Source organism: Coccidioides posadasii, chromosome 4 (genome assembly GCF_018416015.2).
Source record: "Coccidioides posadasii str. Silveira chromosome 4, complete sequence".
Taxonomy (NCBI): domain Eukaryota; kingdom Fungi; phylum Ascomycota; class Eurotiomycetes; order Onygenales; family Onygenaceae; genus Coccidioides; species Coccidioides posadasii.
Window position 1 is genome coordinate 2387469 of NC_089410.1, and position 25642 is coordinate 2413110.

Below are 25642 nucleotides of genomic sequence, written 5' to 3' on the forward strand. Positions count from 1 at the left end.
AAAGTAAGCTTACGGCACCTTATACCTCGTCCGCCATAATATCTCCAATACAATACGTCATCGACTTGTTTATATACATATGACTGTTTGTTTTGATAACTCTTGCATCAAGCTGATGGAGTCACAGCAGCTCGATGAATTGCGACAGAAAAACACTTCCTTTAATCATTGATGTAGAAAGTCAACGAGCAAGCCGGGCTGACTCACACGTCCTTTTTCTAACCTCCTACTAGCTTCTACCTGACGGTCCAACGACGACCGATGTCCATATTGCCTATCCAGTTGCGTGTTGCGGTGGTTCTTGAAGAGAACAATCGTGAGAAGAAGCAGTGAGCTTTCTAAAAACTCTATCTATATCGCTAAACATTGCAGCTACAGAGGCACCTTGCGCATTATCCATTAAGGAAAATGGTGCTGGTGGGACCGATTGTTAGGGCGACAATCGAGTAACAGCTCTCATGCTCAATATGGCGTACGAAGGCGTTGCAAGGAAGATAATGGCTAGGAGAAAATGGACTGAGTATTCCTGAGAATCCAATAGCCACGGACAGACGTACAAGCCGGGTTCGAAGGAGACACGGGGTAGACAATGCCAATTGAGCCACTAGATGAGGTGCTGTGAACCGTCCAAGCAACTATATGGGTTGACGCGAAGATGCTCAAGGCAGTCTGGGCCGTTTCAATTGTTGAGCAAAACCGGTCTGCTCTCAATCTGGCCCGTCAACTGGGCTTTCGCAGGAGCCTTCGGTGAAATTTTGGGAAGAGGGATCAGAAGGAACGTCAATAGGCTTTTCTGAGGCATTACCAATTAGTTCGTAGAAAAGCATGAACGCGCCTCCCTGTTCCATGACAATGTTTTTGCTGACCGAGGTAACGTCCGCATCGCTCAGTTCAAACCACTGCTCTTCTTCCCCTTCCATCTTGCTCTGCCTATTGTCGGCTGAGACTGAATCTGTAGGCAACTCGGTCGAAAATTTCCTATAACAAATGTAGTGCCCATCATCATGCCGTCCATAATGGGTAATGACAGCACGCAGCTCGTACTTTCTGTTTAAAGACTGAAATGCTGCGCTAGGGGAAGAGAGCATGGATTTCGTTGGATCCGCTTCCCAGTTTTCAGTTAAAGTATCATCCGTTGTACCGATTTGCTTACTGCCTAAGCACCATTCGTCTAGGTCTAGAATGTCTGGGAAGATAACTTTGGCGTAATTCTTTCTGAGAACCCCGGTTAACTCGTCGAACACACTGCGATTGATATGAATAGCGAGCGATTTTGGTGCCCTTGCAATGACCGATTGCCTCGACTTTGTCGAAGAGACACGATTCCTCGGGTTGAGGCGGCAATGTTCTGAGAGAGCCTTCTCCGAGAAATCTTCATTTTGCAGGACATCCTGGACTGCATTTAACCTGGATTCTGTCATTTGGCTCAGAGCCTCCTTCTGCGCTTTTTCACTTGGCTCAAGTTGTGACCAATCATTAGACCTTAACTTGTCGAGGAATTCGAGCAGACCCGCTTTGACGCGTAGAACCGTGCATTTAATGCATTCTACCCCCTCAATTGGCTCTAGCGCGGTATAGTCATCTAAACAGTCTCTTACATCGTACTCAATATGTTGGGCAAGTGGAACCGTGAGACAGGTGAATGGGATTAGAGAAAGCCCTTCACAATAGCCACACGTCATGCACCCGACGCGCTGCGCCATGAGCCCTTCTAGAGGGTTATCGAAAGGACCGACCAAGTCCACAAATCCGATTCGTTTTAATATTTCACAGACGCGGTTTTCATCGGGAGAAGAACAAGGGTTTCTTTGAAGCGCCGTTAGGCTGAGCTTAAAGCCATCGTCGGTAACCAGAGATTTTGACGCCTCGCTTATTTCTTTATCAATCTGCTCCACCAGCTTCGAATAGTATTCTTGAGCGTCTTGCTGTTGCCAGCTACTCATCGATTTGAGTTCGTTGGGAAGCCATAGCTTGCGCCCGGCATTTGAAAGGGTATTAAGCTGCGCTATTGTTTCTTTCAGAGATACATGCGTGGACATTTGTTGTACGTGCCCAAGGGTTTGAAGGTTGTTTTTTAAAAAATAATCAAGCTGACGAAGCGACGCTAATCCCTGAATAATGCTGTTCTGGTAACATGAATTATTGAAGTTTCCTAGTCCTGCAGGAGCTAGGCGCGTTGTACGTAAATGGATCGACCCTGTTTTTGGATACCCAGACGGCCCAGACAAGAAAGATGTTCTATCAAAGCGCAAAATTCTCCGCAACGCCTGTTCCTTCATTGGGATATCACGCGCTAGGTTGTTATCCTTCGAAACACCTCCTTCGTTCGGATTTTTATCGAGGGCAAAGACAATAGGACCCGGAGAAAGCATAACTGTGAGTTTCCAAGCTAGTCTGGATAAGTTAAACGACGGTAAAATAGTAAGATATACAAGTAAGGAGTAGACGAAGACAGAGGATACGAAAGCGTATGCTATCGCTGACAGATATGGCATCCATCGAGCAACAGTATCATCTTGAAGGTGCCGGTCGCTCAGGTTTCGGATAGGGTAAGAAAGACCCTGGCGGGAATGTGCATTCATGGTTTGCGAAACGGGTGATGCGAACAAGGAGAACGAAGTGACCGCAAGGCTGCATCATCGAGACATCATCAAGGGCGGGTCAAAAGGATCAGCTTGAAACGTTGTTTAGGCTCGGCCATTTCAGCTGGTCAGTAAGGGTGCCATAAATCAAGTTGATGCGTGCAATATCGCGCTTCTTGAAACCACCGCATGACTGTCAACTGGACGGAGATTATTTCGGCCAAAGCTGCATTCCCAGCTGCTCGCGCCCGCTGTAGCTAGTTACCTAAGTTAACCTATCCATCTGTGGGCAGGTAACTTCGGCGACGGAAAATTGATTATCCGCAAACACCAAGGTTGGAACCGAGTCTAGCCGCCTATGTCACAAGCGCACTACAATTTTTGGGGTTACTACGACACCACGCTTCTGTCCTCATGGGGAACGAGAATCGATGTCCTGCGTACGGCGTACAGACTATTAAAAGTATTCAGCCACTATGCCACCGAACCGGAAGAGAGCGCCATTGGCCACCAGAGACACTTGCTGTAGTTAAGCAAACCAATGTCTTCCAGTTGATAGTGGATTTTAGAAAGAAAGAGACGGGAATGTCAACTTCCCACCCCGGAAATAGTGTCCAAAAACACAATGGAGTAGCTTATTGAGGTATAGTTATATATATATATATATCTCCCGCAATCACCTGCTTTAGATCGAAGCCCTCTTTGTCCTTTAATTATTATCCTTATAATACGTATAGCCCTGTTAATAGAGATCTCTATTGTCCAAGCAAGCTCCATTTGACAACACGAACAAGTAGTTGGATGATACGACCACCCTATCCAACTACCAATCGTAGAAAACCAGTTGACGGAGTTGACCAACCATAACTAGGCGGTCGGAGCGAACCCTATGTATGCAATGACATGTTAAACCGAGAAGGGGCATATAACGGATCAATTATATGGCCAAATAAAAAGGGAAAAAAAAAAAAAAAAAGGAGCGAAACAAAATGCCTGGCTGCACAGAACGAGGGGAACACGTACGCTCTTCATCTAGCAATGATTCTGCCTTCCAGCTGTCTTGGATCCAGGCAATAGTCACAAGATGCGGAATTCTTCTCCCAGCAGCTACACGCTTCGATATCGCAGAGCGCAAAGCAGAAACATCAGCCGGTTGACTGTCCGTGTCAATGACGACATGGGTGATGCTTTTGTCCTCCAGTTCATTTGCCACCGAAGCACCCGCAAATCGAGCAAGATTAGACGCAAGACGTAGAGGGAGCGACAGCATGGAATCCGATCGAGGTTTGACAAAATGTAGCACTTGGTTTTTGAATAGCCAGCCTCGCAGCTCCTGGAAGGTGCTTTCTCGTTCTTGTATCTGGGTTTCCGTTTTTGAAATGTGGGGTGGTGGGAGATTAGGGATTAGGGGCATCGAAACAAGAAGCTGTTAAAATGTTAGATTCTACTATTCCTCCTGAAAATTGCTGCTTTACCTTGCTTAGCTCATTTGGGGTAATATCTCGCACGTAGCTATCTGAATATTCGTCCACATGTCGGGCTATCTCTTCTTCTTGGCTTTTCACCGTAAAATACATATGTCTGCAGAGAGATACAAGTTAGGAAGCTGCGCGAAGTCCACAACAGTCATAGACAAACCTCGGTTCGAAGGGGATCAACAAATCCGGTAGCCCTTTGTCAATTTCATTCTGCTTAATGCAGTCAAACAGCCAAGACGGACGAATGATACTTTCTTTTGCTACTTTTTGCACAGATGCAACCTTAACAGTTCCTACAGCCTTTGTCAGCATCGTCTTCGTAAGTCTTCTGGGCTGCCGGAACATACTTCTCTCTGCAATACAAAGAGTATTAGGTGCCGCTGTATGGGTTTGATATATTTTCCCGCCATTTGCTTTGATCAATTGTTCCAGCTCAAGTTTGGACTTTTTCTCCAGCTCAACTGAATCCGTAATAACGACTACGAGGGCTGATTAGGATGAGTCATGCGATGTAAAATGCGATAGGTACTCACAAAAATTCATTCCTTCAAAAACATGCCCTGATGGACCTGTAAAACCGGCCCTTTTGCTTTCATCGTATCCAGCAATTGTAAGGGGTTTCTTGACAGCCCTCTTCGCCCGTTTTCTTCGGGAGTTATCGATCTTGAATTCCTTTTCTTTCTGCTCTCTTTCTGCATTCGCCTTTAAGTCCATGAATTCTTGAATGGACAGGGCGCTTTTCCAATCCTTATCCATTCGTAACCGCTTGAATCGCGGAAAGCGAACTGTCAACCCCAATCGAAACTGGTCACTAGGAGTCACAGAGGCTGCTTTGACACACAGAACAACAGACTCATCGGGCCGAATCCATACGTCAGGGCGTTCGTACTGTGCATCACCACCAGCCAATTCAATAAACTCAGTTGGCGGCTTCTTGGGATTCCAATCTTTCCATTTGCCGTCGGTATGGTGGCGAATATTCGCATAGTCTGGAGCCGTGAATCCTCCTCCAACTTTAAGAAATGAGTAGCATTTCATCGGGCTAGCCCCCTGTCGAACTTGGGCTTCGTCAACCCTCAGTCCACACAGAAAACTTGCTAATCCACCGCCCCTTTTACCTGAGCCATAGTATCCACCGATCACAACGCAATCAAGGGATTCACCAAACTCCGTCATATATTCAGGTTTCACTTTCATCCAATCATCGTGGCGGTCATTCAGACGATAAGGTGAACTTGGATTCTTAAGAACAAGCCCTTCAGATGCCTCTGCCACCACCTTCCGGAGCTGAGGCTCAATATCTGCAGCAGAATTACCGATTTCGTAGGGATGAACTTCCAAACGACGATGGACTGGTTTGATACTGGCTTCAAGGGCTCGTCTTCTATCCCGTAATGTGTATCTGGTTAAGGCTTTATCATTGAGGTACAAGATATCGAAAATCCGAAATAAGGGCCTTTGGCCAGTAGCCGAGAATGGGTTCCTCTGCTCTGATAAAGCTGCTGTTTTGAGCGTGCCAAAGGGCAATGGTGCGTCTTGTTCTGGGTCCCAGGTAATCATTTCTCCATCGAGAATGATGTTATCAACACCATCTGCAAAAGCATCTTTAAGATGTCGCGTCAATGCTCCATTCTCATCGTAGAATCCGTTCCCATACAAATATGTATAATCCTTTGCTTTACGTGACCAGAATCCAAATCTTTTACCTCCAGGAATGGAGTCGTCGGACATCATATGAAGCTGGATTCGCTCACCATCTAGCTTCTCTTCGATCCAGAACGTTGGATCGTCAGGGGAGAGCCGCATCCTCTCGATCATCTTTGGAAATGAATGCATTTGAAACTGCGCCAATTGAGGTTGAAAGCATTGCATGAGCGTCACCCGTGCTTCATCGGCCTCCAGGCGGACATTCGGGTCATATAATTCCCAACAAACGCGCCGAAGGCTGCTGGATATGCTAAACAGGCTCTCTGCATCTGGATGCCATATCTCGAAGAACGTCCGCTCAGTGGCTCCAACTTTCGTTTGACGCAAAATGATTCTTATGAGCCACATTAGTTCTTCAGGGTTCATGTTTCTGTAGAACTCTTCAAGAACAGGTATCTGCTCATCTTCCTTACTGGTGGCAGCTAGAACATCCAGTTTGTCATTGACCTCCTGGATGGTCATGTTGCCAACATCTGTTCTTATAGGTCGCTTTGATATCACTTCGTAGCAGCGACCAGCAAAATCGCCAGCCATTCGACTCGCCATGCTTTGGCCTGGAAGCTTCCAGTTCAAAAGGTTAAATCCATCTTCGGAGTTTTTATCAATTTTCATAATTTTAACCAGCAGTTTTCCAATTGTCTTCTCTTTCAAGCCATACATCGCACGATCTCGATCTTTCTCAGGTATGATCAATCGAAACGCAGGATAGATATCATTCCCCACTTCCTTTCTCCATCGTGAAATGAAACGTTGAATAATATCTCGCCGTAATTCCTGCGGGGAAAGGGTCTGTTGTCCTCCATGTGGTCCCAACTTCTTGCGAGCGGCGGCAGGTCCTGTTGGTCTCTTCTTGTTTCCATTTAGGGGATTGAAAAGCGTAAGGAAAAGGTCATGGAAAGGTAATGTCGACTGTTTATTGCGGGGACGGTTGGGATATCTAATACACAAATTAGCCGTTGTCTACAGGCCATGGTATCTCATCAGCGAACTTCTCATCGAGCTCCCTCTCGGTCTCTCTCCCAACGTTGTTCAATCGGTCCATTGCCAGATATGGCAGTTACAGAGTGAATCGCTAGCTTCACTATCACCACTTTCTTCCTTGGACGTACTCCAAAATATAAGCCTCCTTCCATATAAATAAGCCGAGAATGCCCTCAGCCTGACCTCCAAAACCGACCTCCACGCCCTAGATGTTCAAGTCTCCAGGCAGCAGAACGCGACCACAACACAAGATCAGGTGACCTGACGTCATTTGGCGCCAAGTGTTCTGGATGACTACTCCGCTACGGAGTACTCCGTAGATCTGTTGATATTGTTGTGGGGGATGCACGGGAATGCACAGGCTCGTATTTTAGTCCGTAGTACAGGCTATGCAGACCGGCCATCTCCTCTTTTCGGGCGGAACTTTTGATCCTGACGTCGCAATGCGCGCGCTAGACGACTGGGGAGGCCAATCCCAGGAAGCTGGAGAAGGCTGAACAGACGATCGATCGACGGTCGTCGGCAGCTTCCCTCCTCTTCTTTCTCGCTTTCTACCCCGAACCAGATCGCCTCAGCAGCGAATCTAGCCTCCCCATTATTCCGCGGTGTAAGTCTGACCGCGAAACATCCACATAAGCTGCGTCCAAGAAATGCACACGAATAGCTGATCACCGATGCAGTCCCAACTAAATCCCTCCACCTATTTATCATCAATCAAGTCCTCGCCACGGGCAACCATGCGCGCCTCACTCATTCAAAACATAGTTATTGCAGCTGTCCTGGCCTGCTGTGCCACTGCCGACTTCCATCTAATGGTCAGCGACGGACCGAACGTTCCTGTCAGGTACTTCATCTGCCCATCCAACTACTTCAAGAGGAAGTGCTATTGCGATGGTGACCGGCGCAGTGAGACTGGATTCGTTGCAAAGGCCAGCAACGGCGAATGGAAGGTCAAACTGGAAAAAGTATGTGGTGTTGCAGAGATAGACTTCTGGTACCGTCCTAAGGGTGCTGGTGGTGATAACCGGATTCGGTGGGAGGGATACATACCCAATGCGGATGGGCGTGTCGTAGCCCAATGTTACCCAAATGGGGGTAAAGTGGTGTCGAAGCCAGCTTGTTATGTTGGTTTTCCGCAGAGGTACAACGCGCATGATAGGTGGGTGTGTTATTCGGAAATTTGTGGGCATGCGTAGAGCTCATGGCTTAGTGGTTTGGGGAGATCCTGGATGTTAGTTCATTTGGGATTGAAAGGAATTGAAATTTGGAGCACAGCCATCCATGCTATTCTTTTAACAAGAGTTGATCTTCAGATGTACCTGATCTGACCTTTGCTCTGTGAATTGTGTAAATCAGACCACAGATGCCACCATCAGCAATTGCTGCCTTATTGACAGGATTTGGATCAGCAGCATTCTGTGAGTTGAAAATCTCAGAATCATTTCTGTGGCTGTATGTTCAGCAAAGTTGTGTTATGGTGAAGGAAACTTCAAGTCAGTAGCACTGTGGAAGACACAATGATGGAGTCAAACAAACCACGGCAAGCTATAGGAATTTGACAAAAAGGTTATAATATGCACTTCAGAGCCTTTTGAAAACCTACAGGCACACAGAAAGGCAAATTTCTCATCAATAGGACGTCCTCCTAAGTAGTAGTAGTCGGGGTAGGGGCGAGCTTCATTGGCATGACTCGATTGCCTCCCTCATTTACTTTCACATTTCAGCAACTCACCTTTGGAACCCAGACTGCGAGGGTCGACGTGGTCATTACCTTTTTTGCAATAGAAGTATTGAATTGATCCCTTTCAGGCTAGAGCAGCATTATATGAAGATAGTAATATGATGCTATATACTAATGAGTACATTATAATGAATATTGTAATTTGTGCTGAATATTATATATGATCTACCTAGGCAAGAATGCTCCATGTGATGAATTATATGCTAGGCAGTTAACTGAACCATAGAGTTTACTAGGGTAGTAACTCGAATTAAAGTCGGAGAGCATGATAGGCAAATGGGCAGGGCTCATTTGGGCAGACTGAATTAGAGACCTGATGCTGCTCTTCTGTAACAGATTAGTCAAAGATGCTGTAATTCTGGCATAGCAATATATAAACCTGCAGAAGAAGCCTGTAAAGTCTAGAAAAATTTGGATATCATGTATCAAAGCAGGCTTTGACCAATCTCCTATTGTGGCAAGTCAACTAGATCAGAAGTGGTTATATGTCCGTGGTAATATTATCACAGCAAAATGCAGCAATCCTTGAATGAAAGCCAAGGGGCATGCTACCAAATGTACTGAGAATGATATGATGATCATATCCTTGGGATCTCTATGTAAACTATTAAGGTAGTTCACCACTAAGCGAGCCACACCACTAAACGAGCCAAATCTTCCACCACCAAAATTCCTCCAACGTTCAACATTCAATATGCGACAACATGGTCAACAACGCCTCAATTAGGCTTGCAATTGAAGATCTTGAATCGCAAGAGACCCCAAATTACGCTGCAACCGCGAGAAAGTACTCAGTTAACCGAGAGACCCTGCGCCGATGGCATAAAGGCTTGCAACTTGCTCAGGATGAAGCAGCCTCCCGATATAAGAAAAAGCTCTCTGATATACAGGAGGCGGAGCTCCTGAATTATATAAACAAGCTCTCTAGCCGCGGCCTTGCCATTACACCTCAGATCCTACGAAATATCGTACAAGAGATGACAGGAGAGGATGTTGGGATCAACTGGGTTAATCGATTTCGCGAGCGGCATAATGACAAGATCAAATGCATTTATCTCAAAGCAATTGATCAAAATAGGCAGGTAGCAGATAACTATCAGTGCTTTAAGCACTTCTATATGCTTGTAATTTGATGATTTATTTGATTACTTGCGATTGCAGTTGTTGATGCTGGCTAACTATTTGACTACTACTTATGGAGTAGTTGGAGCAGAAAATTGATCAATATAATCTTGAGCCCTCAAACATCTACAACTTTGATGAAAAAGGATTCCTCCTAGGCTCCTGCCATGCCTCAAAGCAATTAGTCTCTATTGAAGCCCTACAAGCTGGAAAGAATGCTGCCACCCAGGATGGTAGTTGGGAATTCCTCTCATTGCTCTGCTCAGTCTCTGCTGAAGGAATTGCACTACCTCCAGCTCTTATTTACCAGGGCGAATCGCGAGATCTCCAGGATACATGGCTAGATGATTATGATGGAAGCGAATGGGCCTACTTTGCAGCTTCAACAAATGGTTGGAGCAATGATGAATATGGACTGGAGTGGTTGAAACAGGTTTTCAATCGGCATACTAAGGAACAAGCTGGTCGAGGAAGACATCTGCTTCTACTAGATGGCCATTCCTCCCATATAAATATGAAATTTATCAAATACACTGACCATGAAAAGATCCTCCTTATGATCCTCCCGCCGCATTCAACCCACTGTTTGCAACCTCTTGATGTTGGAATCTTTGGGCCGCTGGGCAAGGCATATTTCAATGAGCTGGAAGCACTACTACATCAAGGAATGGGCTATATTCGAATGACAAAAAGGGATTTCTGGAGACTATTCAATGTGGCTTGGAAGAAGGCTTTGACAGTTGAAAATATACTTGCTGGCTTTGCAAAGACTGGGATTAATCCTCTGGATCCTCAACATCAACTACACCAATTTGAAACTGCTCAAGCCTCTACACTGCCAGTTAAACCTCCTATTCCTAGCAATATGCACCAGCTCCGACAAGAGATCAAGGGTATACGTCTCCGGCACAGCCTAAATTCACAGAGCATTGGACGGGTTATCCAAGCCAGTGAGCAGTTTGCTCTTCGTAATGAACTGCTGGAACATGAGAATCAGCAGCTAAGATCAACTCTAGTGATGGAGAAGCAACGCCGCAAGCGAGGCAAGCCCCTAGGCCTACTCAATAGGGATAATCCTAGTCAAGCGCAGTTCTGGTCTCCAACAAAAGTTCTTAAGGCACGCGAGCGCCTGGATGAAATAGAGGCTGAAAAAGCTGATAAAATTGCTCAAACACAAGAGGCAAAACTTCAACGGGAGCTTCAAAAGGAGCAGGCTGCTAGGGATGTTGAAAAAAGGCGGATTGAACGGGAGGATGCCTGTAAAAAGGCCCGGGAGCAATGAGAGGCTGAAAAAATCAAACATGCTAGACAAAGAGAGGCACAACGTGTTGCTCGTGAGGAGAAGAAGGCTTTACAACTAGCAGAGAAGGAAAAACGGGCGGTTGAATGTGCTAATAAACACCGGCAGTCAGGGCTTCAAGCGCCGGCTTCAAAGCGCCGTCGGAAGGACTCCCCTACTAAAGAGCCTCATTGTGGAGAGCCTATACAACCTTCCAAAAGGGGAAGTAAGAGCTCTACAAGCATCCCTAGCAAGGCATTAGGCTCCCTAGCCGAGAAATCTACTGTTGACATTCCTTTGAATTCTTTCCTATCTACCCCCCGAATCTCTCGCTCTGGCCGTAATATTAGGCCGTCCACCCGTTTATTTTCCTAACTATACTAATTTCTATGCTTTAAAGAATACATTTATTTAATATTTAATAGCTATTTAATAATAAAGATCTGGTTGTTGAGATATTTAATAAATTCGTTGCGTGGAGCATTTGGCGAAATTTGGCTCGTTTAGTGGTGTGGCTCGTTTAGTGGTGAACTACCTTAACTGCGTAACCAAATTCGTAACTAACTAACTGGTTACCGAGACAACTAATATGATGACTAATCTAATACACGTGACAGGGGCTCTCGGCCCGGGGACACCACAGACGCCCGGCACGAATTCTCATTCAACGCTTTGCGCGGCGCAATAATAGGATTTACATCACGAATTCTCAAAGCCGCTCCTGCTAAAACAAGCAACCAGGCAAGGAAAAAATGGGATGAAGATTCCTGTGACCGCTGACGCCGAGTCAGCGAGTAAGGATGGCCTTCAGCATGATGATATTCGGGCCACAGCGACGGTGAGAGATAGAATCAAGCAATTTTCCGCCGAGGCTTCAATACCCATTGAAAAGGCATCTTTCTCGCGGCAAGCACCTTCTCAAAACCCTTCTATCACGGCCAAGCCTCCTATTCCTCCACAACGAGCCGCATTGAAACCAGGAACCAAGCTGGTAAAGGCCACTGGAACAGAGCTATGTGGCAATCAACAACACGGCAGAAGTCGCAATATCTCCCCAATTGCTCATTTTCCAGCTGTTCCTTTGAGCAATAAAAATACATCCGCCATATTATCCTCGGACTCAGAGGCAGGCGCTGAGCTAGCCGATAGACGAGAATTCACAGGTTCTAAGGCTGTCGTTGCTGTAAGACACGGCAGTCGAGTTCCTCACGCCGAGATGAGTTCTTGGAAGAGCCCGACACCCCTTCCTCAGAGGAAGAAAGAAGCACCCCCCGTTCCACCACGATCGTCCCAATTATCTACGGAGTCAGAACTGCTACAGCTCGACCCACCAAGTCTGCATACGGACCAAGAAGGTTCCGGGTTCAACCACACATTGGAAGTACGGGAATCGGACATATCCGACAGCGCATTAGCGGACGCAATGACCGCATCATATTTGATACCTTCTCACGCTGCATTGGGTTCGAAATGTGGTCTTAAACAACCACCGCCACCGCCACCGCCAAGGCAGAGAGGTCCTCCCTCTCAGCCCTTATTGCAGCTATCAAACGATTCCAGCAAAGTAAATCCGCCAGCCCTCGGTCCTGATGAGATATTAAAAAGGGGGATGGACATGCTCGATGAGCCAAAATCTGGCAGTGAATTACCCCCAAAACCACCAAGGCGGGTGACTTTTAATCCCAACCCTGAAGTGTTTCAGATAGAGAGTGGAAACTTCGTGCAGGGCCAAGTCACTTCGAGTGAGCGGAAAAGATACGAGGAAGTTTGGGAAGCTAATAGAGGTGTGGCCCGATTTGGTGTTATGCATGACCCGAACGTCGATCAGAAGGTTATTAGGAAGTCGCTTGCATATGAAGATCTGGTTGTAGACTTGGTGGTCCGAGATATCTGGAGTCGCTCTCGGCTACCGCAGGCTGAGCTGGCGAAAATTTGGAAACTAGTAAGCCACGACGCTGTCGGCATGCTGTCAAGGGAGGAATTCGTCGTGGGAATGTGGCTTATTGATCAGTGTTTGAAGGGCCACGGATTGCCAACAAATGTGCCCAAAAGTGTATGGAAGAGCGTTCAGTAGCTGTGTCCCCGAGAAAAATATATCAACAATCTTAAATGCGAGTATACTATAAAGTATAGATCATTACAAATACGGCTCGATATTCTATTTCTCATCACATTATGCCCAAGATGAATTTCACCAATGAGGAAATGCAAGATTTCCTCGTCACCATTCTCAGGACTATTCTCAAAAGGCTAGCCATGCAGATCGAACAACTTCCCCCATCCCAAGATGATCGCCCAACCTCAAATTCCGCAACACACACAGGCTGAGTGCCCCATATTGTGGCTGTCAACCTGGTGGCAATAGATCGCGTCGCCAGAATCATGTGACCTACATTTGTGCGGCCTTCCCCAGCAGACTTACGTATATTAGCTTGCAGCCGAGCTCGCGGCCTAGCCAAATTGGTACTTCGGGCAAAGCTTGGTATGAAGTCCGGCCACTCGTCGATAATTAGCTCATGTGTTGGCTCGTTTGGCAATTTCCCTGTCAATGCAGGTGGATGTCAGTCGTTCCAAGGATCTGGCAAGCCGAGTAAGCGAGTGCCATTGACGACCTGGCGAGATTCTATTAGTAGAGCTGCGTGGCGGGCTGAGCCCTCGAGGCCCTCCCTCCAGTGGTCCCCAGTGGGCGTGCAGCCGTTGAAGAGCCAAGCGCTGACGCCAAGCCGCCGTCACGATCGATGGTGGGGTATCCGTTTGTGAGATCTCAGATGGGTCGCTGACTCATCAGCGGATCGGACACGAACCTTTTTCTTGGCACATGACATATGCAATTTTGGAGCCGTCTCGAGTTCCCCCCCCCGTTAGGCTGATCCCGACTATCGCTCAACAACACACCCGCCCATCGCCCGGCCTGGACTGTTGCTACATTCCCAAGCATGTCAATTCACTCTAAGACAGCCAAGCTGCTAGGAAGCTGAACTATATAACTGCCTCTGAATTGCTGAGTCGCCGTAACCAGGCAGCTTCGCCCTCAGTCTCGCCATGGACGAGGACAACAAGACTGAGATGCGCCTGGAAAGGGCCCCAGCTGGGAAAGGAACGCGCAAGAAGTTCACGAAGCCGCCCGTCAAGGTTGCTTGTCTATCATGGTAAGTGATGCGTCCTCATGGTGGACTCTCTTTGCTACCTGAAGTCACGCCCAGTTTCAGTTCGTATTGACAATGTTCGGTTCCGCGCTGTTTGTTCTCCTTGGCCTACCTGCTTGTTAAAATGGCTTTCCACTCTCATGCTTTTTGTACGAACTATAACTTATTTAGTAACAAAATCAATCTTAGTCGAGCCTCCAGAATTAGATGCGACGGAAAGGACCCATGCTCCGGTGTACGTGGGTAAAGCGCCAATGGCCGTGCAGAAATATCAGTATTCGAAGACATGCTAAACGGTTATATCCATCCATTAGTGCACCCTCAAGGGAAAAGATTGCAGTTATTTACCAAGTAGGCGCGGCGGTCCGCGAAAGAAGAAGGTCATTCCGGCAGCATCAGTAGCGATGGAATCTTCGGAAAGTAAAATATGGAACGTTGTCCATCCGATTCCTCGGCTTGACGAAGGTATGAGCCGCCGCGAAGAGACCTTTGACGGGATGGCGTTGATCCGATAAGCAAAATAGAACTATTCAACCAAGTTGACACGCTCGCCGTTCCTGGCGCCGGTCTCAGAGCACTCGATTTTCCCAACGAAGTCCAGTCAATGTTTGAAGGCCTCTTTATGCCGGGATCCTCTGCTTCTTATCCGGGTTTGGCCTCAGAACCTGTGCCAACACCCCTCCCTCCGTCGGCTCCGACTAGAGTTAGGGTCTACGGAAGCGAACAAGACATGTCAGTGCTTACTCTGTCGAACTCTTCCATTCGGATTCTTAATTTCGGCATTCTAATACGCATACTAGATTGAATGGTTATTACACATTTATTCACGATTATTTCCCAGTGTTCCCTCCCCCGCACGCAGCGCAAGGCGTGGATTCACCCCTGGAGCTTCCGTCAAGCCCGGATATGACATCTGATAACCCGCCACTTGTTTATCATCCGAAATCACCGGTTACCTTAGCCGTTTCGGCTGTGCTCGCGCGTGTTCCGCACCCAGCAGATCCGGATCCGTCTTCGTCGGAGTCTATATTGATAAGACGCGCATATTCTCATAGATTTGCCCGTGCCGCGCTAGATAGCGTGGAAGCAGAGTCAGAATTGACTGAATCTTGTGATAGTCCTGCGCAAGCGCTTCTCAATGAGCAACCGATACCCAAAAGACTTCCAGTGCACCCAAACACGCCCGTTGAACTGGAGAGCATTCTGGCGCTGCTTATTCTCAGCGTTTATGAATATACACAGCGAGGTAACCTTGTTAAAATGCGGAACCGTGCTGGCGAGGCATATGTCAAGGCTCTCAATATGTCACTTCACACACAAGGCAGGGAAGATGATATTTTTGCTGAAGCAAGACGGAGAGCGTGGTGGATGACAGTATGATGAAACCCCCCCGCGGAATGCCGCTAGCAAGGTATATGGATAGGTTTTAATCATCACTCTAGTTTTACTGCGTTTGTCAGGGCTCAATCGTTAGTAACACGGTAAGGCCCGGATCCCTAAGTCAATGAAGGCTGTCTAATCCCTATTATAATTTTAGGCTCCCGCAATCCTCGTGACGGACCCTCACTTTGTCACCCCATTGCCCCTTTTTTCTGCTGATTCTGATGTACCGTATCCCGATCTCTTAAATTTTTTGCTTCGAGGAGCTACTGACAGCGTTTTAGGCATGGGCTGTACTAGTCCAAGCGCAGCAAGTTCTCGTTTCTGCAACGCAGTACGTGTGTGACCTCAATCGTGCTCTAAGGGGCCGCGCCGATATGTCTCGCATATATGAGAGAGTGAAGAAGCTGGATTTTTGGGCTTTAGCTGCCCTCTCCCAAGCTAATATTCATCCCCCAACACATGTTTCTGCGCTTGATGCGTATCGTTCAGAGGCGATCACTGCAAATAGCGTCAGGGCAATTGCGCGAATAAAAATCAGCAGGTACATATGAGTCTCCGTCCAACAACGACCTAGTCTGCATAGTAACAAGGAAGTTACAGTGCTCGTATCAAAATCCATCGGTTCCGCGCCTTCTTAGATATACCGATTTTTATAAAAAAGCACTGTGACCTTACATGCGCGAGTATCGGTTCCGCAGATACAGAAAGCACGAGCACGGAACAGCGAGCAGATTCTAAAGTTTCATGTTGCAGTGCCAGTTTATCTCAAGTGCCGACTCCTAGCGATATTTCGCCGTCTGTCTCCCCTCCCGCCTCAGATGCATCAACATACTCCTGGGTATCCGAAGAATCTTTCCCATTCTCCAATTACGATTCAACCAGTATATGTCTTGAATCTGCCCTTACTATTGCTCAGATGTTTGACAGTCTGCCGTACCCACACCCTCTCTACGGAGACAGACCACCTGGAGGCTTTACTCCATCGTGTGACCCGATGCCGCGCACAATGCCTTCATTCGCTTGCTGTGCTATGCAAAGTAGCTATGCTATGCTCATGTTATACTACAAATCTTGCATCACAAAACATAATGCGGAAAGCACTCCATTGAGCAATACAGATCAGCTACGTGAACGGCTTCGGCATGGATTGAGATGCGTGATTGACGCAGTCAAGAACTATGCAATTGCTTTCGAGGCGTTAGATGGGATGAGAGGTGCGTTCTCCTCTTTCCATCAAGAGACTGTTTTTCGTACTCTCTGCTCTGTGAGTGTCTAGTATGTTAACCAAGCTCGTAATTCTAGATGAAATCGAAGGAGCCTTTTTGACGGCGTTTCCACAACCGTAACCTTGAATGGTCCCTGTCCCAAGATGCAGAACGTCTATCGAGCTCTGCTCATGGTTTTCTTCACTGTCGAATAGAGACACTACGCTGCTTTCCGACTTCTAGCCCCTAACATCACCGAGGGCTAGCGAAACAAATTCTTTACAGGCCAACCAGCTCCGCCAATGTACAGCCATTAGACAATAATCCTACACGTGATCAAAAGATACCCTATATACTGTCAATTAATTTGGTGCCCCCTCCATATATCCCCAAGCGCAAGGTTTAACTACAGCTAAGCCTTAAGGTTCTCAAGACTTTTGTGGAAAAAAAAAAAAAAGAAAAGAAAAGAAAAGAAAAGAAAAAGAAAAAAGGGGGGGAGGGGCGAAGTAGTTACGCATCATTTTAGTGCTATTTATTTGAAGAGTTTCCTTCGGTCTCTCAGTTGGGCGACATTCTGCGTTCCTTCACAACTGCTCCCATCGCTGTATCTCTATCTCCCCTCGCTCAGAGTTTCTGCGTAAAATGGATTTGTGTGGATTCACAGCTGCTAAGAAACTGAAAGTGAATATATCCTGCAGAGCTATTATATGTCTTCCTGGAATTCTAGTCCTCTATATGCGGGTATGAATATTCGAGCATCGATCGAAAGGACAGGGTCAATTGGACATCACCAATTTACAGATCGTCAGAACTGTGAATTTACTTGTGTGTGCATGAAACCACACATATCGCATAGCTTGAGGAGATATTATATTAATATTGGTCAACCATAGCCTGAGAGCCTTGGTGAATGTGTGTGAAAAAAAAATTAGGTATTTAAGAATATAGATGCCCGAGAGGAAGGATGATAAGACATCCTTTGCAGCTATTATATCTGAATGTTCTACTTTATTTTGGATAGTGAGAGAGAGTGAACAATTTCATCTCTTATTCACTTACTTCTATCTCTATTCTAAACATAGCCCCCCAAAGACAACTAGCATGGCAAAGCTCATGGCTTAAAGGACATAGGGTATATAACATAGTGGCTAAAAGGCTAAGTGGTACTCCGTGGATCCCGGAGTAAATGGCAGGAAAATCTTTTATACTTCTTTGAACCCCCAGATGGGTTACTGTTCAACCTGAGTCACAGCTTCGACCGGATCCCTTCCAATCTAAATTTTACATCCTTCAATACCTTGGTAGATGGTTTCCAGTCATCAAATTGTTTTAGAAGTTCGATTGTTTCTTCGGATAATTCTCTCCGAACGTATTCTTCCTCCAGGACACCTCGCATGGCAAAAGGGAGAATATAAGGATTCGAGGGGTTCGATAGACGAACGGTATGTATTTCCAGTTTCGTACTGGGAGCAGGTGTTGTTTCGAGCGCGAATCGGACAGCGAGTCTGATAAAAGTCAGCAAAGGTCAGCAAAGCAAACCCGGAATGACCACAGGAGGGAACTCACTGGTAAACCGCATCGTCATCGTAGAGGCGAGAGTGTCCTTCTCCTAAGTATAAACTTCCTGCCAATGGGGAGCTGAGTTCACGGATAAGGCCGTGATCGGATATTCCGAGGTTACGCAGCTTCATACAGAAGCCAACTAAATGTGATACACTACAAGAGGATGGGTAAGCCGCAGCACTGACATGATCACAAAGTGGGATATTGCTTACAAACTTGGCGCATGTACCCTACCGTCCACAAATACGGCGCGGCAAATATGAGGATGGGAAATGGTTGCGAAAACAGACGACTGCTGCTACGTCAGAAGTGGACTAGGAATGACATATCGGGGGCGACATACCTCTAGGGACACCAGCTGATCATCAATACTACCTATGTACGCTATTTTGACTCCGGAATCGAGCACAGTTTCAAGTGCTGTCAGATAGTCCTGGGAAACCTTGCTTTTCGAGTCGGCAAAATCGAACAATTCACCAGCAGAGCCACTTATCCACCTTGACCTATAGTCTGGGAACGGACCGAGATTAACCCCGGCCATTGCGCAGATGCCTATACGTGCAGAGCTAATGCAGCCAAAAGCAATTAATTTGGCTACAAGCATCGTTGCCACAGGTACTCCCTGGCTATGGCATGATACCATAATAAAATCAGCTCTCCTGACATGGTCGATCCAGTTGAGTAGTAGTTTCCATAGTAGATCCACCCGTTCAGATATACGGCCCTCGCCTTCGAGTATGATCTTTTCAACTTGGCATGGTGAATTATTAGTTGCGGCCCATTGTAGGATGGCCTTTTCTGCCATCATCGCGAATTTGACTGATGTTCCTGTGGGTTGACCAATGATATTTCTTATCAACGGAGCGGGAAAGTAGCCATGAATACCGATAGCCAGTGCCTTCTTAATCTGAGGCCGATCCTGCACACGTAAAACATGTTTCGGTTCCGGGCCCTTGCCATAATAAATTAAGCGTCCTAGTTGCTGAAATATGCCGGGCCGCTCTTGTGGGGGGAAAGTGTTTTCAAACGAAGGTAATACTTGATTGGGGGGAGTATGGGACTTCTTTGCTTGCGAAGACTCAGGCTGTTTAGCCGATTCAGGCAGAACTTCAGGGCCTAGTTCCACCACAACAGCCTTTGCGGATTTTGAAGAGCCCTTATTTTTTGACTTTAGATTTGATACAGCGGGAGCTGGTTGGGCATCTACCGGGCCCACTGTAGCTTCCGGGTTATTCTGCTGTGTTGACCCAGGTGATTCTGTGGAGGTTTCTTGCGCGGTGTTCGGCGTAGCTCCCGTATCTTGTCTTTCTCTAGACCAAAAAAGCCAGCTGGTTGGTCTGGCAACGTCTCGTACCGGGGTAGCATCATTGACAGTAGCATTCACGTCAGGTCCCGTCGCATGCATACTTTCTGCCTGGTCCGGCATCACCTGCTGCGATGACTCTGCTGGGTTCGTCTCGACTAATTGGCTTTTTTCTAATTTGGGTTCCCCATTTCCAAAATTCGCTTCTTGAGAAGTGGCAGGACTCACTGCCCACATATATAACCAAGATCTTTTTTGAGGTGTGGTGGTCGAAGTGCTGTCCGTATTCGTAGGAGGCTCCACACTCATATTCTTGCTTGCATCTTGTTCTGAATCAGCTACCAACTGATTTACAGTCTCTGGCTCTGTCTCAGGGGCAGGCTCAATCTTTATCGGGGATTTAGTTAACGTGACACCGGTTGCTGTGGTTTGCCTGTTTTCATCAGTGGTAGAATTATCCGCCCCATCTTTGCTACGTGAAAGCCAACTGAACCATCCAGGTTGTGGAGTTGCCGTATTTCCTTGCGCGCCTTTCTCTGCTGGCTGATCTGGTTTCGTCGGTTCTTCGTCAGTCTCGAGACTTTCCTTCCATCTATTTTGCTCTTCTGTTTGTGCGCTATTCTTTATCTCGGTCACAGGGATCAGAGCCTCCTCTTTAGCGCTATCGTCCCCATTTTCAGGTTTGGTAGCCGGCGAGAAGTCATTGGACGTTCCCAGCACAGGTGACGATCTACTGGAAGCAACATTGATTCTCGTAGTAGTAACATCGGCGGGAAGTGACCTTGTTGACACTCTACCCTTCTTCATAAGGTCTATGGATTGGGTCCTCGATTGTCGCGACACAGGTGTACTAGATCGAGTCCGTTCCGATAGATGTGTATTCGTTGCCGAAATGCTCTCGCGCGCAACCTCCGTTATCGCTGGTGCCTTGGACTTCCGAGGCCAGGACTTCATGTACCACGTCTAAACAAAAGGAGTTCAGCTGCTATCACCACTAAAACAGATAAAGTGACACATACGGTCACATTTTCGCGCCCATTCTGTGAAGAGTCCTCTTTTAAATGAGATTTCGGAGGTGGGTCTGACTGACGGCCCTTTTGTTGGTTCACCAGCTTCCGAGGCTCCGTATGCGCCATAAGAAGAATCTATGAGCCGGCATCACACGAAGCCCGCAAAAAACATGAATCAAAGCTCGAAGGGGGGTCACTTGATAGAAGGATAGGGTTCTGGGGGTTGCTTTCAGAGAGTGATGAATTGGCATTGAATGCCATCATCATGACAACCACTGAGCGTGGTCGTCGTTCCATCATCTGATAGGCCGAGAGCCAGAGTAACGTGATGTCATCCGCGCCAAGCTATATTCTGATTACATAATATCATGTGATTCGTGGCTAGAAGTATGTGGCTGGTGATAGATCTTGGCATTCAAATATTTCGATCTCGGTATCTAATCGAGCTGATTTGAAGGCGGCGAGGTGAGCGGCGTCTGGTTGTCCGGTTTTGCTCCTCAGCTACTCTAGACTCGAGGTCGCGTAACTATGGCTATCCAGAAAAAGGTACTGACCATTCTCCAAGCACTTCCCTGAGAACATCAGCTAACAGGATTTCGTCTCCTAGCATGGCAAGGGTCGCTTGGACAAGTGGTATAAGCTTGCCAAAGAGAAAGGCTATAGAGCTCGAGCAGCCTTCAAATTAATCCAACTTAATAAAAAATACGGTTTCCTTGAGAAGAGCAAAGTACTTCTTGATCTTTGCGCAGCACCTGGTGTACGTTCTCCTATGTTACTCCTCGTGAAGTTATTTTGACCCGAAATTCCTTTCTAGTCATGGTGTCAAGTGGCTGCGGAATGTATGCCCACAGAGTCTCTTATTGTCGGAGTTGACCTCGCGCCAATTAAACCGATACCTCGAGTGATCACCTTTCAAAGCGACATCACCACGGATAAATGTCGTGCGACAATCCGGCAACATTTGAAAACCTGGAAAGCGGATACGGTTCTTCACGACGGAGCTCCCAATGTTGGTACTGCTTGGGTTCAAGATGCTTTCTCCCAGGCCGAATTAGCCCTACAGTCGTTGAAACTCGCAACGGAATTTTTGGTTGCCGGCGGAACATTCGTTACAAAGGTCTTTAGATCGAAGGATTACAATTCATTGTTGTGGGTATTTAAGCAATTGTTTACTTCTGTCGAAGCAACGAAACCCCCGTCCTCAAGAAATGTTTCTGCGGAAATTTTCGTTGTATGCCGGGGATTTAAAGCACCGAAGCGCATGGACCCGAAATTCCTGGATCCCAGACACGTTTTTGCGGAATTGCAAGATCCCACGCCGAACAATGAAGCGAAGGTATTCAACCCGGAGAAGAAAAAGAGAAAGAGAGAGGGTTATGAAGAGGGAGATTACACACAGCATAAAGAAATTCCCGTCACAGAATTCATTAACACTACCGACCCAATCGCAATCCTCGGAACGTATAATACATTGAGTTTTCATCAATCTCCAAGTGGTGATCTTGCTTTGGCAACCCTTGAACGACTTCCTGAGACCACAGACGAAATTCGAAATTGCTGCGAGGATCTCAAAGTTTTAGGAAAAAAGGAATTCCGAACTCTCTTAAGATGGCGTCTAAAGGTGCGAGAGCAGTTTGGGCTGGCGGTCAAAAAGGGGGCCAAGAAGGCAGAGGAATCAGAAGAGGTTGCTGAAATCGAGCCCATGGATGAAGAGCTCGCTATCCAAGAAGAAATGCAGCGATTACAGGAACACGAGTCATCGAGGAAAAAGAAAGAACGCCGAAGAGAAAACGAACGGAAGCAAAAAGAAATAGTACGGCTACAAATGCACATGATCACGCCAACGGACATTGGTATGGAGCAGAGTGGACCGATGGGGGAGGGAGCGATGTTCTCTATAAAACCTATCACTCGAGAGGGAGCGACGAGAAATATTACGAGTGGAAAGATGGTTGATGTTCAGAGCGAGGAAGATGAAGAAAGTTCGGCTACAAGCGATGTGGCGAGTGATGATGAGGAGGACCGCCTTGAACGAGAACTAGATGCAATGTACGAAAAGTATCAAGAAGATCGCGAAGAGCGCGATTCAAAATTACGGGCCAAGAAAGCTCGCAAGGGCTTAGAGACGGAGGAGTGGGAAGGATTTTCAGAATCTGATAAAGAAAGTGATAGGTTAAGTGACGATGATGAGGACGCCCCTCAAGCGCAACCTGGCATTCTTAGAAATGGTCAAGCAAATGGTCTTTCTAACAAAGCGGCGTTATTTTTTGATCAGGATTTATTCCAAGGTCTTGGCAATGAGGACGATGAGGAAGATGAAGAGGGAAGGGAAGCAGAGAGGAAGCAGAATCTATCGGAACAAGATGAGGAGAGTGATGATGACAATGATTCCGAAGATTACGAAACAACTGACAACGAGAGCAAAATGTCTGTGGATTCCCTTCCGGCGACAAAGAAGCAGAGTGGCCGTTCTTCCAAACCAAATATAGAAGGGTTCGAAGAACAAAAAGATGATCCTCGCACGAAGGAAGGTAAACTCGGTAGGTGACAAATCTTGCCTGGTTTTGAATATGTCCAAATTGCTAACCCTAAGATAAGATATCGACATCATCACTGCCGAAGCCATGGCACTCGCCCAGCAGATGGCCACAGGCGAGAAAACTTCCGCCGATGTCGTCGACGATGGTTTCAACAAGTATGCATTCAGAGATATTGATGGTCTGCCCGAATGGTTCCTTGATGATGAAAACAAACATTCCAAACCTCTCCGACCTATAACAGCCGCCGCCGCTGCCGCAATCCGCGAAAAGATGCGTGCTATCAACGCTCGGCCAATCAAGAAAGTCCGTGAAGCAAAGGGCAGGAAAAAATTCAAAGAAGCTCAGCGATTAGAAAAACTGAAGAAAAAATCCGCGCTTTTGGCAGAAGACGAGGGTGTGAGTGAGAGAGACAAAGCACAGACCATTGCGAGAATGATGGCAAGGGCGACAAAGAAGAAGCCCAAACAGAACGTGAAGTTAGTCGTAGCAAAAGGTGGTAACAGAGGAATTTCAGGCCGGCCAAGGGGCGTCAAGGGCAAATATAAGATTGTGGATGCGAGGTTGAAAAAGGATGTCAGGGCCCAGAAGAGGCTAGCCAAGAAGCGGAATAAGTAATCAATTGCTCCGGATGTCGGCTTCTGATTGGATAGGGAAGTGCATATACCGTCCCTTTATGGGACTATGGAGTATATTTGGGCGTATTGCATCGGAATGTGAATCGGTATATTTCAAAATATAGATTCTCTTCATTACCATCTAAATACATGATGGATGTGCACCATCCCGAAGCTTTACTCTAAGAATCCGAAATATATGATATTCGACCGCCAGATCGTCCATGTACTTTCTAGTGGGATTTTGCTCCACCGATGTATATATAAGGGTATCTCTAGGTTAAACAGCATGCAAAATGATTGTATCGCCCAGCCCTTCATACTTCAATTCACTCTGCTTCAGTCTTGCTCTCATGGTTTACAAAAATGAAAGACAGAAAGACGATCGCTGCGCCTATCCAATAAAGCACGGTCGAATATTGGCCATGGATGAAAATCTGGGCAATAAGGGACAAAGGGATTGTCATGCTGAGTCCTACTGTCACAACCAATGGCGTAGTGAGAAGCATAGCATAGGCCCAGCAGATATCCGAAGCCAGCGATACAATCGCATTAGTCTAGAGAGCGAGGCTGGTTAGCAGTTCAACCGCGAAGGCTCGTTTCCGATGGGAGAAACAAAAGATAAACTGTGAGGATGAAATCTTAATACATACCCGGATTATCGTCCATGTTAAGTGTGAGTCAGGCCATGCAAACGGTTCTAGTCCCGTAAAGTGCAAGATAAAAAACCCGGGCCACATAATAAAAGTATTCCAAAGGCCAACCAACCCGAAAAACAGGGCCATGCTCGCCCGGCTTTCATCGCCTACCCGCTTCTTCATCACTATAATGTAAACACCATATAATATGGCACTAAACGCAGCCATTGCATCACCGATAGCTATCTCAGCTGGGGACTTGTAGGGAAAAGAGCCACGATTTTCATCGTTGGATCCAGATAAATCAACCCTGGAGATAATAATAATTCCCGTCAGAGAGGCAATGACGCCGAAAAGTTTACGCGCTGTAAACTTCTCTACACCGAGTGTTGCCCCGAAAATCAGAGTCCATACCCCTAATCTGTCAGTATCCTCCAAGATTATGCAAACGAACCCAACTCACCACTTGTCGATGTTAAAATCGTTGTGCTCCCAACCGTGGTATACTGCAGGCATGCGTACGCGAAATAGTTCGCCTGAAGGTTCATCATAAATGGATGTAATGATAGTAGTCAAGTAAATGAGGCACTCACTGCAAACTAGGAGCCTTGTTAGCAGGTGGGTGCAAGTTCGCTCCGTAGGTGTAGTTCGCTCACCCATAAGAGGCAGAATTGGAGACTTAATCGCGCAGTCGCCCGGAAATCCAATTTTTCGCGAACTTCCTTGCTACACCGAGGTAGCCCATCTGCAGACGCTGATGGATTGCCAGGAGCATCGTGTCTAATACCGGGCTCATTCTCCGAGCTCAGAAATGGATGCGATTCTTCTTCTAATGGTCCATCCTCTGCTTGGTGTGAGACATCCGCGTTTGCCCTCGTTTCTTTCCACCACTGGAAACCTCTGCGTAATGCATATGGGATAAGTGGTAAGGTGAACACTGCAGTGTTGAGATACGTCACGAAGAAGGGCTTGGAATAGGTATTATCCGCGAAGATCGTCTGCGTGGATGTTGAGTGGACTGTCAGTATATCAACTGGGATATAGATGGGACTATGAAACACTTATAACCTCGAAAATGAATTGCACGTACACTGGCAAGGAAATTCGATGTGGTCCATAAAAATACGACAATCAGTAGGAGGAGCACGCCTAGTGTATGCCTCGCGATGCCTCCGAACGGTGAGCGCCTGACGGTGGGTTTCCCGCACGGTTGGTATGCAGTCTCTTGAGAAGGAAACTCTTGATTCACGCCATGGGATGCAACAGCTTCTTCAGCGGCGTGGCCCGCATGAGCAGAGGTTCCAGTCTCCCCAGCCGTAGCCTCCAGGAGCGCCATACGTTCTATGATCC

The 25642-nt window shown here is 46.9% G+C and overlaps 8 protein-coding genes across 9 annotated transcripts; 3 read left to right on the forward strand and 5 right to left on the reverse strand.

Annotated features, from left to right (window-relative positions):
• Nucleotides 1–707: 707 nt before the first annotated feature.
• Nucleotides 708–2582, reverse strand: D8B26_007619 (uncharacterized protein; the record flags this gene model as incomplete). Its single annotated transcript, XM_003067128.2, has 1 exon — nucleotides 708–2582. One exon carries the CDS (start codon nucleotides 2580–2582, stop codon nucleotides 708–710), a length of 1875 nt encoding a protein of 624 aa, XP_003067174.2.
• A 660-nt stretch (nucleotides 2583–3242) lies between these two features.
• LIG4 (DNA ligase (ATP)) lies at nucleotides 3243–6954 on the reverse strand. The gene is made up of 7 exons (XM_003067129.2): nucleotides 6757–6954; nucleotides 4594–6704; nucleotides 4408–4539; nucleotides 4221–4353; nucleotides 4058–4163; nucleotides 3606–4008; nucleotides 3243–3469 (listed from the first exon to the last, which is right to left on the reverse strand). The coding sequence occupies exons 1-7, from the start codon at nucleotides 6807–6809 to the stop codon at nucleotides 3450–3452; spliced, it is 2958 nt and encodes a 985-aa protein (XP_003067175.2). The 5' UTR covers nucleotides 6810–6954; the 3' UTR covers nucleotides 3243–3449.
• Nucleotides 6955–7557: 603 nt separating this feature from the next.
• D8B26_007621 (uncharacterized protein) lies at nucleotides 7558–8068 on the reverse strand (the record flags this gene model as incomplete). Its single annotated transcript, XM_066125590.1, has 1 exon — nucleotides 7558–8068. Exon 1 carries the CDS (start codon nucleotides 7936–7938, stop codon nucleotides 7558–7560), a length of 381 nt encoding a protein of 126 aa, XP_065981674.1. The 5' UTR covers nucleotides 7939–8068.
• Nucleotides 8069–11563: 3495 nt separating this feature from the next.
• On the forward strand, nucleotides 11564–13006 carry IRS4 (Increased rDNA silencing protein). The gene has a single exon (XM_003067130.2). The coding sequence runs from the start codon at nucleotides 11648–11650 to the stop codon at nucleotides 12962–12964; it is 1317 nt and encodes a 438-aa protein (XP_003067176.1). The 5' UTR covers nucleotides 11564–11647; the 3' UTR covers nucleotides 12965–13006.
• Nucleotides 13007–13884: 878 nt separating this feature from the next.
• Nucleotides 13885–17491, forward strand: D8B26_007623 (uncharacterized protein). 2 transcript variants are annotated; one of them, XM_066125591.1, is made up of 10 exons: nucleotides 13885–14039; nucleotides 14226–14279; nucleotides 14351–14501; nucleotides 14561–14768; nucleotides 14837–15410; nucleotides 15479–15517; nucleotides 15574–15642; nucleotides 15701–15960; nucleotides 16020–16633; nucleotides 16722–17491. In XM_066125591.1, the coding sequence occupies exons 2-10, from the start codon at nucleotides 14244–14246 to the stop codon at nucleotides 16763–16765; spliced, it is 1995 nt and encodes a 664-aa protein (XP_065981675.1). In that variant the 5' UTR covers nucleotides 13885–14039; nucleotides 14226–14243; the 3' UTR covers nucleotides 16766–17491. The 2 variants fall into 2 exon arrangements, with proteins under 2 accessions (XP_065981675.1, XP_065981676.1); XM_066125592.1 differs by having other exon boundaries at nucleotides 13892–14039; nucleotides 14226–14271.
• A 187-nt stretch (nucleotides 17492–17678) lies between these two features.
• Nucleotides 17679–20626, reverse strand: D8B26_007624 (uncharacterized protein; the record flags this gene model as incomplete). The annotated part of the gene is made up of 5 exons (XM_003067132.2): nucleotides 17679–18129; nucleotides 18191–18340; nucleotides 18400–18479; nucleotides 18531–20453; nucleotides 20510–20626. The coding sequence occupies 5 exons, from the start codon at nucleotides 20624–20626 to the stop codon at nucleotides 17871–17873; spliced, it is 2529 nt and encodes an 842-aa protein (XP_003067178.2). The 3' UTR covers nucleotides 17679–17870.
• A 402-nt stretch (nucleotides 20627–21028) lies between these two features.
• SPB1 (AdoMet-dependent rRNA methyltransferase spb1) lies at nucleotides 21029–24216 on the forward strand (the record flags this gene model as incomplete). The annotated part of the gene is made up of 4 exons (XM_003067133.2): nucleotides 21029–21046; nucleotides 21108–21257; nucleotides 21315–23040; nucleotides 23099–24216. The coding sequence occupies 4 exons, from the start codon at nucleotides 21029–21031 to the stop codon at nucleotides 23653–23655; spliced, it is 2451 nt and encodes an 816-aa protein (XP_003067179.2). The 3' UTR covers nucleotides 23656–24216.
• On the reverse strand, nucleotides 23984–25628 carry D8B26_007626 (uncharacterized protein; the record flags this gene model as incomplete). The annotated part of the gene is made up of 6 exons (XM_003067134.2): nucleotides 23984–24211; nucleotides 24308–24708; nucleotides 24756–24828; nucleotides 24886–24891; nucleotides 24949–25290; nucleotides 25383–25628. The coding sequence occupies 6 exons, from the start codon at nucleotides 25626–25628 to the stop codon at nucleotides 23984–23986; spliced, it is 1296 nt and encodes a 431-aa protein (XP_003067180.2).
• Nucleotides 25629–25642: the final 14 nt, after the last annotated feature.

Bases quoted from the DNA above. Each gene is read 5' to 3' on its own strand.
- LIG4 (XM_003067129.2), bottom strand. From the start codon at position 6,809: ATGGACCGATTGAACAACGTTGGGAGAGAGACCGAGAGGGAGCTCGAT. The intron at 4,354-4,407 runs GTATGTTCCGGC...CAAAGGCTGTAG, and splicing joins TCTTTGTATTGCAGAGAGAA to GAACTGTTAAGGTTGCATCT. The intron at 4,164-4,220 runs GTTTGTCTATGA...ATCTCTCTGCAG, and splicing joins TTGATCCCCTTCGAACCGAG to ACATATGTATTTTACGGTGA.
- IRS4 (XM_003067130.2), top strand. From the start codon at position 11,648: ATGAAGATTCCTGTGACCGCTGACGCCGAGTCAGCGAGTAAGGATGGC.
- D8B26_007623 (XM_066125592.1), top strand. From the start codon at position 13,933: ATGGACGAGGACAACAAGACTGAGATGCGCCTGGAAAGGGCCCCAGCT. The intron at 14,272-14,350 runs GTACGTGGGTAA...TCCATCCATTAG, and splicing joins GAAAGGACCCATGCTCCGGT to TGCACCCTCAAGGGAAAAGA. The intron at 14,502-14,560 runs GTATGAGCCGCC...TAAGCAAAATAG, and splicing joins GATTCCTCGGCTTGACGAAG to AACTATTCAACCAAGTTGAC.